The sequence below is a fragment of the Helianthus annuus genome, chromosome 4, assembly GCF_002127325.2.
Source record: "Helianthus annuus cultivar XRQ/B chromosome 4, HanXRQr2.0-SUNRISE, whole genome shotgun sequence".
Lineage (NCBI taxonomy): Eukaryota > Viridiplantae > Streptophyta > Magnoliopsida > Asterales > Asteraceae > Helianthus > Helianthus annuus.
Window position 1 is genome coordinate 3,174,012 of NC_035436.2, and position 15,613 is coordinate 3,189,624.

At 36.3% G+C, this 15,613-nt stretch overlaps 1 protein-coding gene and 1 long non-coding RNA gene across 2 annotated transcripts; both read left to right on the plus strand.

The window, feature by feature from the left end:
• Window positions 1-2,690: 2,690 nt before the first annotated feature.
• On the plus strand, window positions 2,691-5,029 carry LOC118491692. The gene is made up of 5 exons (XR_004891943.1): window positions 2,691-2,813; window positions 2,904-3,885; window positions 4,028-4,169; window positions 4,279-4,773; window positions 4,851-5,029. It is a non-coding gene; the product is annotated as an uncharacterized LOC118491692 (long non-coding RNA).
• Window positions 5,030-13,237: 8,208 nt separating this feature from the next.
• Window positions 13,238-14,307, plus strand: LOC110935414. Its single transcript, XM_022177797.1, has 2 exons — window positions 13,238-13,648; window positions 13,747-14,307. The coding sequence occupies exons 1-2, from the start codon at window positions 13,238-13,240 to the stop codon at window positions 14,050-14,052; spliced, it is 717 nt and encodes a 238-aa protein (XP_022033489.1). The 3' UTR covers window positions 14,053-14,307.
• Window positions 14,308-15,613: the final 1,306 nt, after the last annotated feature.

Genomic DNA, 15,613 nt, shown 5'->3' on the forward strand with positions numbered 1-15,613 from the left:
ACTAGTTTCCGAGGTCATCCGGGGTTTAGGGAATGTGACTCTTTCCTGGACAAGTCACAGTCCTTAAACTGTGTTTATGTTTTTTTTTTCTTTCTTTGCTTGTTGAACAAGATTATGGTTGTGAGGGTGTATTCCCGTTAAAACAATGGTATTGTATTTGGTTTTCAAAACTTAATGGATGATCTTGCATGTTTTTAATTCATATAGTTTTGTTATGATTAAGCTATGGTATTAAGAAGTCACACCAAATTAACCACGCTTCCGCAAAGCCAGGGTGTGACAAAAATGACTTGACATTTCTTTCCAATGGACATCCACCACTTTGGATTCCAGTTCATATTGTGATCGTTGAATGACGTACCGAGTAAACTGAATTCAATGTTATTGAAGGTTATGTTTTTTAAATTATATTACATGCTACCATTTTTTATTTGGTCCAGTGGTTTTTGGCTTGGTTATTTGAATGATAGGTGTTTTTTGTGTATTTAATTGCATATAATAATTACTCTATGTCTCTATCACACACAAAGACTATTCACAATTGCATACTTTCCTATTATCATGTTCCAAATATACTTTTAATTTGGTAAAGCATGTCAATTTTTTTTTTGTTTTGTTGTTCTTTATGGAGTTATGGTAGCCATTTAAGTCATGACTTTTTTCATCGAGTTATTATAACAAATTCTCCATGTGATTCGGTTCAATTTATTGAATGTTTGCATTTGTCTTGCCCTCACACCATACATGCTATGTTATATGGGCATAAAAGTATATAACTCTACGGACTCAGCCTTCGCAGGTAAGCTTTGTTTGCCCATGTAGACTATGGACTCAGCCTTCCTCTTGGGATATTTCTATTTAGTTTAATTAAGGCTTTGAAAAAGGGTAATGAATTAAATGGAAAATAAAAAATATTAACTTCTTTGGGTACCATGTTTTGTTATATTTATATGTGTTTTGTAGTTTGGTTTACTAATATATGATTTGAATATAAAGATTAAGATGATAAAACCAATAATAGATCTACACATGAACATTCCTGCAATAAAGAAACTTGACAAGATGCTCTGTGTATGCCTTCTAATTTTAATTTGTATATACCTAATTCATAATATGGAGTGAGTTTTTACTTTAAGCCATTTTGGTTATTGATTCAAATCATAATTTCAAAAACATCTTAGGGTCCATGGATGTGTATCTCTTTGATAATTTTGGAGATTATATGTGTTAAAAGCTTTTATGGTAAGTGGTAACAAGTAAATATAGGTTATGTTGGGTTTAAACCATGTATTAACATTCTTGGTAAAACGGGTCAGAATTCGCATCATATATAATGTTATAACCCGACTCTTTTCTTTCATATACCTCACATTCTCCCAAACGGCGATTACGGTTTTCATCCTTCACAATCTAGGGTTTCTCCGTGTGCGATACCTTCTCTTCTTTGCTACGATCCAGGATCAAACCCTAGATTTCCTGCTCCTCCATGGACGCCCCATCTCGATTCACACTGGGATCCTCAGATGTCTTCAAATCAAGGTTAGATCTCGAATTAACCATGATGATTTTATCATTCTTTTAACATTTAATCTTCCTTTCAACTGTTGATTTATTGGATTTTTATTTGTTATAGCCCAGGGTTTCTTGATCTTCGATCGCTTTTCTTTTCTAACAGTTAAATGCGGTCGACACCAAGGTACGGATCCGTTATTTGTCTATTATTCCGATTTTGATTTTTATATTTGACATTTTCTTTTTTATTCTTTGGAAAATAAAAAAAATATAAACATAACGTATTTAGGGGTTTGTTTCTTTCAAATCGTTTGAGTTGATCTTATGTACCTCATCCCTACCTACCGGTTGTTGTGCTGGTATTGCGATGATTTCAATTTGTTAAATACCTTATTCCTTTCATTCATCACCATCACAAGAAAACCCTAACTTGCTCATCCAATGCTTTTTTTTTCCGATCTCTATATTATCAAAAGAAAACCCTAAATCGCTCATTCTTCTCTGCCGATTCTCTCATGCATCGTCCATCTGCTCTCTACCTTATAAATGTAGGTATTTCTTCTCTACCCCTTCTGGTTCAATATAGGGTTTTTTTCCCTTTATTCAGTTCTTATTGTTGTTATTTTGCTCTAAGAACTATGTAGCCTTCTCACATGTTAATAAGAGTTTGTCCTTATCAATTCACGTTAATGGTTCTTTCTTGTGATTATTATGATGTTTGACACTGATGTTTTCACGTTTTTTTTCAGATTCATGTTAAGCGATTCCATATGCATTGAAAGAGAAACAATCTATTTTGGTTTAAGGTATGATCTTCAACAAAATCTTCAATGATTCTGTAATTGATTAATTGTTTCCTGTTTTTTTTTTGTGATTTTAGGGGTTTTGTTAGATTTTCTAAGTTGTTGACTTAATTGAATGGTTTGACAAGTTGACTTAATCATGTAATAATATGTATGGCTTATTTTGCTATATTGGATTGCAATAGAGATATCAAACGTGCTTTTTATCCATTCAATACAAATTAGTGGTGATATTTCTTATAATGGATACAAACTAGAAGAATTTGTTCCCCAGAGAACTACTGCCTATATAAGTCAAAATGATTTGCATATTCCTGAGATGACTGTTAGGGAAACACTTGATTTCTCATCCCATTGTTAAGGTACTGGAAGCCGTGCATAAGGAGAAGTAAAGGGGATTACTGGTTGTGGTTTACAATCGTGCTGGTGGTGGTTGGGGTGAAGCTGGCGGCAGCCGTGGTGGAAACCGGTCACGGCTGGGGGTTTGGCTAGATTCCGGTAACCAACTCTATCCCTTTGTCATTTGATTTTCACCATGTTTATAAATGAGTTAATTTATATATATATATATATATATATATTACAAAGTTTGCAGGTCTTGCTTTTGCTTCTTGAGAGTATGATTATAAATCAAATGAATTCAGAAAGGCAAGACAATCATGTGGATGTTATCATATGCTAGATGTGATAGCACTATTCCACTAGAAAATTTTTGTTTATCAAAATGATGGGTCGGTTCACTGTGGTATTAAGCTTTTACGCAGCAGGATAGATGGGTGTGGAAGGAAGATGATACGGGTTGGTTCACTGTGGCTTCAGTGAAAACAGTGCTGTATAAAGAAAGTTGTTCACCACAGCTCCCATAAAAATTTGAATGGAATTTGTGGGTGTTGTTAAAAGTTAACCTCTTCTATTGGAGAGCAAACTTTTATCACCTCCCGACAGCTGATGAATTGGTTAAAAGAAGGATCCTAAATGGCTCGAGCAGGCTTATGCCTTTGTATTTGCTGTTGCAGAAAGGTGATGCTTTCTATGATATTGAAACCGTTACTGAGGGTTTGAGCCAAAAACCGTCAAAACCGGACCATGAACACCCCTACTAAATTTGATCACATGTTTGTCTCTGGTGTTGTTAATTTCATGATGATATTATTTTAGTTATTCAATGTTGTAGAACTTCAGCACTTTGTTGTTTTGGAACATGTTGACCCACACTACAAATTGTTAACTGGTCTTATGTGTATATGTTCGGCTTCTTCGGTTTGGGCTGAACGGAACCGAAATGATTATAACATATATGCATGACCGAGGAATTTGTAGTTTTGAGTTAGCCTAAGAGAAATTTGAGATTTCATTAAAACTTGCACCGCTTAACATGCTATTGCACTGTATAAATTTTAAGATTAAACTCAAAGGTTTGCTTTGTAGATTCTTGACAATATTTGTATATTACTAATTTGGAACATTCTTAGACTGTGTTGTGCTATTTTTATTAAGGGTTGTACACTTTGTTGATGAATTGGGATGTTGACGGAAAGCTATCCTCACCGACTCTCGATGAATGCTTCAGGTATGACATTTATCGATACCATGCAATTAACACATTTCTAATTAAGATCGATTATAAACTATACAACCTAATTGAAGTATAAATCGTAACATGCCAATAACTAAACATAGGTAGCAACTGATTATGTTTTTTTTTTCTTTAGGTTATGTTGATATGGTTTGAGTATTCATACTCCTCGGATGAAGAAGTTATTCAACATTTGTCAAGTGCACTTGTACTGATGATCCACACAAAAAGATGGATCCAAGATTGGGACTCTCTACATTAAGCATGGCAGTGCCAAGGTTCGATACAAATTTTATACAATCATTAATTTTTCTTATAATTATATTACTTTGTTTTTTTATGTTGATTAATAATTGTAAATTCGTGTGCTATTTTTTATGCAGAAAGGAAAAGGAATGAAGGGCCGTGTCAATATAATAGCTTTATGAGATTCGGTACTATGGTAAGGATGGATTTTTTTTAAACTCTATTTTTTGCGTATGACTTAAAATTTGATAGGAGATTTGGCTCAATTGTATCCTCTCTGTTGTTGATGACATACAATACAATTAATAACAAATGTGGGTCACCCTTTATATTAAGCTTTTGCATAGTCATGAAATGTCCCAATAGTTTATAAAATTACCTTACAAATCAATAGTGAGATTTGGCAGGATGGTAATGATGGTTATGTTTAGTTGCACACTATAAAGTCCACAAAATTTAGAGTTAGAAGGCAACATCTATAATTTCATATATAAAGGATCAGATTACTTATTTAACTTCAGCTTAGTTTTTTAAGTTCAGAGTGATCGAAAGTTGCCATCATTGTATCTTCTCGGCGGTATTGTGAAGAACATTGGGTGGGATTGCATTAAACACTTTTCGACCAAACTCCCCGAGGTTAGATCATTAATCATGCAATTTCTTATGTGAAGATGAATGAAATATGTTGATATTTATATATTTTCGTTGTATAGGTTTTCGGTAAGACGTATAGACATGTTGATTCTACACTACATTTAATGGGATATATTTTCCGGACTTAGAAAGGAGTGTTTCCTCATCAAACGCTTCACTCAATAGAGAAAGAACTCGGTTTACAATTAGTTAGGAACGGATCAACTTTAACTTCAATCAAACGCTTCATTTGAATTTGATATTTACGTTAGTATACAATGAGATTTACTGTTGCATGCTTACCCATATTATTCTTTAAAAGTAATATGATGTTGATTACCAGTATTATAATGGCACAACAGCTAGACAATCTTAAATGCATAAATTTTCCATCAAGAATAATATGTCCAACAATTGACTTTGACTTGATTTTTTAAATGTGACCTAATTACCTATTGGAATCAAAATTTTCATTTCTAATCGAAAGTACATAAGTATGGCAGCAAATGCATAGATTAATGAGAAATGTTTTAGAAATTACCAGCAAGTTGGGAATTAGGATAAGGGTGGGTGTAACTCACGAGTTTGATATTGCCAAAGCATGTCTCATATTATTTTTATATTATTTATCAACTTTTTATTAGTGTTGTTTTACGACGAAAGTCTTGATCGTCTCCATAATGATTAAAATCTTGGGTCGCTATTGGTACCGCATAGTAGCATAGTATCGACAACAAAGTTTAATTTATTTATTTAAACACCAACGTCTTTTACCCTTTTAGCCCAAAAAGAAATTTTTTGACATCTAAGCCCCCAACGTCTTATTTTTAACCCTTTTGGCCCCTAACGTCTTTTTTTCTAACCCTTTTGGCCCTTAACGTCTTTTTTTCTAACCCTTTTGTTCCCTAACTTTTAATGGATGGGGTTAGTGTTAGGGGCCAAAAGGGTTAGAAAATAAGACGTTGGGGGCTTAGATGTTAAAAAAAAATTTGGGCTAAAAGGGTAAAAGTGATATAACGACAGGGGTCAAAATCGTAATTTACTCTTTATTTTATTTAAGGATTCATATAAGTTATATAAACCTTACATTAAATAATGCAAGAAGTAGGTGTACATTGGTTCATCTCTTTGTATTTTATATGATAAAGATTCAAAATGAAGCTATTCTTAATTAGGCATTTGGGTTGATGAAAAAGAAGGTACAGAGATGAATGAATCTAATAAAGTTTTTGTTAAACAATTAGAGAAGTAAATAAAATTCATACACACTTTTTGATTTTTTTCAAACATTATTCGTCTTTTAAATTATATATACAATTGTGTTTAATAAATTTTAAATATCTGAATCCGTAAGTATTCATTGGTGATAACCTATCTATTATAAAGAAAAATAAAGACGACGTTTTTTCTTCGGCCTATTTGATTCTAATACTCTAAGCTGGCTTTAACTATGCCTATGACTATTAACTGTATAGTATATCCTAAATTCAACAGTTCCTCTTCATAGTAGACATACCAATATTTAATAGTTCATTACTCAGTGCCCATTATGATGTTGCATTTACAATACAATGGTTTTACTTACTCAATGCCCATTATGATGTTGCCTTTTTATGACAATACAATGGTTTTACTTAAACTTGATGCTGCTCTACTAATCTTTTGTATTTTGTCCACGGATCAAAATCAAGACCAATCAAAGAAACCAAAATTCGAAACTCTATAAAATAAGTTATAGAAAAAATCAGGTAAACAGGTGCCGCATTTGGTAAACATAGCTAATGATATATTTATTTTGTGACATGGCAGCTAACGTGGCATCTAGCTTGGCTTTTTGATGATGTGGTAGCTAGCGTGGCACTGGTTTCGTGACGTGGCAGTTGATGTCAGCAAACTAGGTTAGTTTGGGAGTGCTATCGGCTAACAAGTTAAAAGGTGAGAGTGGTTTAGTACAAATCAAAAGTTGAGAGTGTTATCGGCCAATTGATGAAAGTTCAGGTTATTTAAATCCAATATCTCTTTTGAAAATGTATATACAGTTGTGTTTGATAAAATTTAAATAATCTAACCCGCGAAGTTCGCGGGTGATAACCTAGTCTACATATATACTACATAAAAATACAAGTCTTTTAAGGACAAAAAAGGGTAATTTTATCACCATTTTAAGACACTTAAAAGAGTTTGCCGTTTTAAAATGTGGGACAAATTCCCTTCAGTCCTTCTACTTAACTTATACATTAGTTTATAAGGCTTGAACTCTCAAACACGTTTTGTCCCACATCGCTTGTCTGAAGAAACATCGCCAAAGAAAACCTTTATATATAAAGAGAAGAGTAACCCAAAGAAAACCTCTATATATAGAGAAGAGTAACTCAACAAAGTTTCTTAGCAGCTTTGTTTAGCTGCGTCGGTGGGTTTGGGTTGTTTAATTTTAACTTTTTCTTGGTTCATTGGCCGGTTCAAAATTTGAACCGAACCGAAAATTTTGCTTTTTATTATCGCTCAAAACTGAATCGAAGTGTCCTATGAACACCCTTAAAATCATCAATTAACTTAAGTGTTTTGTTCTCTGCCACATCGCACCACCCTAATAATGATACCATTTGTATATAAAGAGAAAATAAAGGATATGGAGTAAATATGAGGTACGTTGAGGGTCACTTATGATTTATTACTCATTAAAATATGAGTTTTCATGCCACCCATATTTGGTTTGTACCTCAATGACCACCTTTAGTACGAGCTTTTGAATTGTCCCCTTTTAAGGGAGTAAACACTTTAAACGCCTTTTTACTACACTATTTAATTTAAATAAGTCACTTACATACTATTAAAAGGTTTAACCACTAGAGTATTAAATTTTCTCACGTGGGTAAGTTTAAATCAAATAAGTCACTTAAATGTTATTAAAAGATTTAACCAGTAGAGTATTAAATTTTCTCATGTGGGTAAGTTTAAATCAACTTATTATTACACAAATAGTTTATGTAAAATAGTTGTGACATTTTAATTGTATAAACAAAGACAATGTAGCATCCTAGCTATAAACTATTTCGCATTATCGGCATCCAAATTTGCGATGCCACCCCCGTTATTTTATATAATAACCGTCACGCTATGTAACCGGGTAATGCAACTTGTAGGCTTGTGTTAAAAACATTATAATTTTTTAAAAAAGAAAAAATGAAAGTTAGATTGTTAAACCTTTTGCAAAATTTTAAAAGTTCCAAGTGAAACCATGGTCAAAGTTGAATAATAATCAGTGATATTATTTTTCAATCAATTCTAATCTTAATAAATCTCTTAACATCACAAATGGGTGGTAGTCATGTTGCCAAGTCATATGGTAGGTATGGCCTAAAAGCAACACACATTATAGGCCAACCATAACAAAAGACCGTATAAACTATGACATACTATTTGGGTTTAAATGCAACATTCAATGTTTCCACCCACTCTTTTAATTTAAGGGTAATTAGCATATAACTATAACATAAACTACTCTCAAATTTCACTGCACATGCTATGTAATAAATAAAAAATTTTGTTTGTCACGTGACACCTTGACAATCCAAGTTTTAAAGAGAAAGTCTTCTATAATTTAGAATTTTATATTTGTAACACCCCAAATATATCAAAATATGGATTAAAAAATACATTTTAATTATTAGTTAAAGTAAAATAACTAAAGGTAAATAACCTACTTAGTATTTAGTAAACTTATAAAGAAAACATGAATGGTAAACATCAATTGTTAAATGAAACAAACTTGAGAAACTAAAGTGGGTTAATGAGAAAAACTGGTTTTATTAAAACAAAGAAAATAAAACACAACACACATATGTGCGTGTGTACGTGTGTGCGATCAGAGGAGCGAAAGAAACACCAAAACCCTCATCCACCAAATTTCTCAAATTGGAGGGTGGATTGGGACTTTTATTTGTGCATGAATAAAGAATAGTAATCATCCATACTTGTCTAACATAAGATAAGTTGTAATTTCAGTTTTGGTGATAATTGATTATGGGTGAAATTTGGATGATTGAAATTCTTGAACAATTGGTTGATGTTGTGACCCAAATAAGGTGTAATCTAAGTGTAGGATCATAATCCTAATTGAAAATAGTTGATGAATTTATAAAAAATATGTGTTGAGATTATTATTCTTTGTATGAAGAAGTGGGTTTTGATTCTAGTATGAAAAGTATCATGTTCTTGTGTAAATAATATATGTAATGACATGAGTTAAGCCCAAGGTATATAGGACCATTCGAGATCATTGAATGCATTGGATCAGTGGCTTATAAGTTAAACTTACCTGAAGAGCTCAGTGGTATTCATAACGTATTCCATGTCTGCAATCTGAAGAAGTGTCTAGCTGACGAGTCACTAGTCATACCACACGCAGATGTGCATATAGACGAGAGCTTAAAATTTGTGGAAAAACCTGTGTCGATTGAGGACCGACAGGTAAAGAAGCTTCGAAGAAAGCTTGTGCCTATCGTCAAGGTGAAATGGGATGCCCGTAAAGGTCCTGAATATACGTGAGAGTTAGAGTCCACGATGAAAGAGAAATACCCTCAATTTTTTCCATAAATCTCGAGGTCGAGATTTCTTTTAAGGGGGTGAGGATGTAACACCTTGAAAATTTATGTCCAATAATGTATAAACACGTGTCATAGGCTCTGAACGTGAGAAAGAATACTTTAAAGGGACTAAAGTTGACAAACGGGGAAACTATGTGAATATAAGGGTCCAAAGTGTCAAAAATGGATAAATATATTCAAACATAGCCCTACACAATGTTTATACCTTCAAACGAATAAATCATGGGTCATACGAAGCTAAAAATGAAAGAAAGTGAGGAATTACAAACTACAGGGGCTAAATGTGTCAACATGTGCAAAGTATACCTCTGAGTGACATTTTCGCAGACCCGAAGCTTTGTAACGATAAAATATACTCACTAGAATATGTGGTTAAAATTTCATAAAGTTTCGTTATCGTATGAGAAAGTTATGATCAAATTCGTGTACGAGGGGTTAAAAGCGTCAACGTTGAATTCTAAGGCCTTATGAGTGGTACAAGGTTAGTCAAGGACTTAACCAAGTTAGTAAAAGTCCCAAGGCCCTTAAAAGTCAAGTTAGAAGGCTGAAATAGCAATTTAGAAGCTTAAAACCACGTTACAAAGGACCAGGGACCAAAAATGCAAAGAATGAAACTTGTTTGGTTGGTTCTGACAGGTCAGGCGACCCGCGTAAGCCCCCCTTACAGGCTTATGCGGGCCGCGTCAGGGTGCCAGTATCAGAAAAACATGGACAGGTGCCTGTTAAGGCTGTTAACCGACTTTAAACGTTTGTTTCTTATACCAGGGGCTGCCCCAATGGTATTTCATGCATAGGGGGCACCTGTAATGATCTTGTATCACCTGTAGACTCTTGTGGCATCATCAAATTCATCCATGAATGCTATATAAGAGGAAGCATGTTACAACTTGTGAACACTTGCTTTTACAAACTCTCATAAGCTAACTTCTGGAGCTCCTCTGGTCAGCCACAAGCATTCTTAGCATCCTTAATCCTAATTAGGACTCTTGTAAGTAAGCTTAACCCTTCTAATTTCGTTTTAGCTTAGTCAATTAGCTAAAAGTCAAGCCGTCGTAATTAAGGTTTGACTTCGGGATTAGTCAATAATCACCCACTAATATCCCGAATTAAAAATACCTTTAAGTAGGTAATTATGTGGGTAACAAACCCTTAAAAGGATATTTTTAGATTCCCACTCTAACTATGTTAATTGTCGAGTCAAAGCTTATTATAAAAAGTCAACAGAAAGGTTATTTGCAAATTAATGCATAATTAGCAATGTAGGATACATGCAACCTGTTTGATCATTAAAATAACTTGGTAATTGATGTAAGAACATGTTCCAACCTGTTTGATCATTCAAAGAATGGCCACGACCTTAGCACACGGGTCTAGGCGTACACCCGTAGTGCATTACATTAAAGTATAATCGTCGGTCGAGAGAAGTCTCGCGGCGGAATTATATTAAGTGGTGTGTCTATTAATCTTTAACCCGGCACGACCCGGGCAACTGAATGCATAACAGACATGTAATTCTTTTACAAGATTATTAAGCAAATAATTATCCCAAGTTATAAAAAGTTTTGTGCCTCGGGCATTTAAATCAATTTTTAAACATTTTCAAAATGAGTCAGTTAAATTGTATTTACCAGTGTAAACTGGCGTATTTTCCAAAAAGGCTAAGTGCAGGTACTACGCGTAATAGGCTGGCCACTCCTTAGCATCCGTAGAAGTCTCGCAAGCTTAGGATGCATGAAGTCTGTTGAAATAAAGTTTCCTTTTTGTTTGGATCCGCCTGTGGATCTATTTCGACTATTTTGTGATACTTGGATATTACAATATTTTTAAGTTGAAATAAATCTTTCTTTGCTTCCGCTGTGCATTTATATTTTGTATGTTTGACTATGATGATATCAACTACGTCACGGAATCCCCCACCGGGCCCACCGGTGACACGTGGAAAATAGGGGTGTGACAGGTTGGTATCAGAGCCAACGCTGAGTGAATTAAACACTAGCCTTCTGTGTTTAATCTCAGTTAAATTAATGCACATTCCTCGAGTTCCGAGTCTAGACAAAGAACATAGGACAAACTCTGCTTTGTTTTATTTCATTTTGTCTTTACTTTATTTTATATATATATGTTGCTGTATCATTTTGTTGACAGGTTTAATCATGCCACCACGAATGAGACGCGGACGAAGAAAGACTCCTTTCACGAGCCACGATCATGAAGCCGGGCCCTCACACCGGCGAACACCTTCCATCACGATGAGTACGAGCCCACAAGAGCCGTGGAGGCTCTATGTTGAGCCCGGGAGGCGATCGGTCTCCCTCAGTTCCTCACCTTCATACTTGCATTCCTTTGGGCCCCAATCAGAGAATGAGCCCAATAATCAACCACCCTCTTTCATACCATTGCAAAGGTCCAATTCTCACGATTCGTTTGACGACCCAACCCCAGTTTTTCAAAGCCGGTTCAACCCGGCTAACATTTTTCCAGAACCCGTGGGATTCAACCCACTAGAACCTGAGGATCATTTCTCAGGAGACCATGTTGACGATATGGATGAAGACACGGACCCCGTGGAACCAGCATCCGGAACACCAAACCACCCCATCGAGATCTCAGATGGGTCTTCATTTCACGGATCGCCTTATCGCGGTCCGGACAGCTACGAGGAGAGATTCCGGAACATTGACTGGTATTTTACCCCCTCTCACCACTCGTCTCCGTATCAGCAGCAGCAACAGCAACAGGATCCTTCTCAGGATTCTCGTTTCGTGGCAGTCACTCCGCCACCACCACCACCAGTGGAGCAACAACCGCCTTCGGAGCCACCGAGGCGGAGAAGGTCAAACGCACGGATGTCTGTGCGAGGGGGAGTCCGCATCAGCACTCCCCAACCATCGAGTGGCAGTCATTATCCGCCACTCCAGGAAGAAGAAGAAGAACCACAAATGGGGGGTCCATCAAACCCCATTCCAGATGTCAACTCAGTGCCTATGGCACCTCCGTTGGGTTTTGACAACCCAATACCTGCTTACGCCGGCTCAGCGGCGTACAACCCCTTTGAGCAGCCGGCTCATACCCAGTTCGACTATGCAAATGTGGACCCATACCAGGAGGCATGGGACTACAACGTGTGACAACCGGTACTTAACGACTTCTAAATTACGCGATTAACAAACGCTTAAGCCGATAATAAGTAGTGTTTAAGGCACGAGTTAACTTAATTAGGCTCTTGGAATGCCTCGGAACGCCTATCTAACTTTACAGTGCGCACATGTGGATTTGTGAGAAAACTACTGATCGTTAAGCGATAACGAACTGTCACCGTACAAAATACTGAAAACGCCGACAAATACAATTTTTGTAAATATATTTTATATGTATAAGGATTCCGTTTTGTGAAATTTCCATGCTTTCGAACGACACAAAACGCAAACGTGAACGAAAACGCGACTTCAGGAACGCACCGGCAACGAAACGGAAGCATCGGATACGTGAATTAACTGCAAAACTAAAATCTCACGATATATTTTGCTTCGTAATTAGATTTTAATATTCTTAGTCAAAAAAGGATCGAAAAACGCATTAAAACAAAAATCGATGCATTCTATGTAATTTTTAACGCGACTGACGATCAATCGCGACAAAAAACGATTATTGATACCACTTTACACACTTATAAACTCGAAACTTTATTTTACGACGTTTTACAAAGTTTGGGTTTCGAAAACGGGCTTAGGAGTGTATCGGGCCTCTAAAAACATTGGTAACGGGCTTGTGGGCCCTGGGCCCAAGCCCACTTATCAACCAACTATAAAAACCATGTTATAAGTTGCAAACCCTTATTTTTCCCCAAATAAGCTCAGCCGATGCCCTCTAGTTCTTTCCCTCTCTGCATTTCACCTTGGAGAAACCCTTGTCTGCCTCACAAAACCTCAACTCCCTTCCACCTTCACCCTCTCATCTATCTAAACTCCGATCACCGGAGTGAGATCCGGCGGCCACACCCCATCGCCGATGATCGGCGGGACTCACACACTCACCCACCGTCCTCCTCCTCCTCCTCCTTAACACCCCAACTCCCACCGGTCACCCACCCTTACCCACTGTACCCGAACCCCTCAAAAATCAGGAGAGCCGCCTTGTGCGGCGGCGAGATCGGAGTTCGAAGAGAGAGAGAGAGAGACGGACCGGAGAGGAAGAAGGGGGCGGCGGTGACGGACCCGGGAACCAGATTCGGGCGACGGCGATGTATATTCCGGCAGCCGCAAAACACACCGGTGAGCCGATTTATGTTTGTATTTGTTCATTTTTTTTTTCATTTTCCTTCTGGGTAATTCTTCGGTTTTACAGAAGTCAACGACTGGTCAAACTTCAGTTCGGGTTCTCGGTCAGATTACGGTCACGTCAGTTTCAGTTCAAGGTTCAGTCTCGTGTCAGATCCGGTTCAAGTCTTGGGTCAGATTGCAGTTTTGGTTTAGACGGCTGTGATTCGGGTTATGTTTGGCTCAAGTTTTGGTTCGGTGCACGTGGTTCAGGCTCGAGTGTTGTTTGGTTGTTTCGGGTTCACGCTCGGTTCAGGTTCAGATGTTACAGGTCTGCAGCTTCGGGTCAACTGGTCAACGGCTCGGTCAAAGATGGTCAGAACCAGTCAACACGAGTCAAAGCTCAGGTCAACAGTTAAACTTGGTCAAACCCGAGTCAACTCGGGTCAACAGCGGTGAACTCGAAGAACCGGTAACAAACTAGAAGTGGCGAGTTAACATACGTTAGTTTAGATTTTTAATAGTTATACGCGACCGAGCTCGACCCGACTTGATTACTTACTAGTTTAGGTTTTGATATCTTGGCGAAAACTACATTTTGATTACATTGCGTTGATTATTGTTGAATTTTGATAAAATATATCGACACGTTAGTTGTCGGGTTGTTCCAAAAACAGAGGAAACTCTGCCCGATTTTCGTTAAAAACTCGAATTACAAACCGTGATTATATCTTAAAAACGACACCAATCGAAACTCTAGTTTCCTTATAAAAATAAATATAGGAGTATATTTATTTTAGCGGCGTTATATAACATATAAGACGGATTACTAACAAACATAATCGTTTATATTTACTCTAAACGTCGTTACTCATATATTTTTTTATAAAATAAATATAATTGTTTATATTTATTTCAGATGCCGTTTATATTTATAAATATAATTTTTTTTATATTTATTTCAAACGACGTTACTTCGTGTAGATTATAAAATCAATTTATTCGCTTACATTTATTTTAAATGTCGACTTTAAACTTTCTTACGAACTAAATATAATTTTTATATTTAGTTCAAACGACTAGATTTGGAGTTTATATTTTAAACTCACGACTTAAAATATATGTATATATATATACACACACTTTTACTTCCATCTTACGAAAACTACAACGACACGAACCACTATCCACCTACGTATGTCTAATCACGACGACTAACACGGCATCGCAAGTATATTTTTATATTTATATTTATATTTGTATATATATAAATATATATAAATTAATCACTCGAAAACTAAGTCGATCTCGCGACTTAGTTTTATCCCGAATATATACGGGATCAAATAACCATAGATTGGTTATTGTAGATCAAAATACTAACACCTTCGTAGAGTCGTTTTATTAACGACTCGGTAGAGCTCGGACACGTAGTTAACTACGATGTTGTATTAGAAAACTTATAAGTGTTCCTTCGTAGGAATGACATAGTTGCACGCTAGCTACTTCACGTTCTTGGAACGACACTACGGAATCACTAAGCTAGCTTTGCACAGGAACATCCAGGTGAGTTCATAACCCCCACATTTTACTATTTTACATTTTTATAAATGTTTTCGGGGGTGGAAAGACATGCAAATTTTGCAAAAATAAACAACTTTTCGATGAACGAAAGCTCATATTTCTAAACCGTGTTGCGAATGAATTTCAAGGAACTTAAATGGTTTACGAATGATTTCGATCAACATACCGGTTTTACAAAACGCCTTCATATTTACGAAACGTGCATGATTTTCTAATGGGTACGGGCGACACAGTCGAGGTGATTCGACACAGTCGAGGGGATTCGACACAGTCGAGGTGATTCGACACAGTCGAGGGGATTCCACACAGTCGAGGGGATTCGACACAGTCAAGGGGATTCACACAGTCGAGGTGATTCGACACAGTCGAGGTGATTCGACACTAAAAACCGTCTAC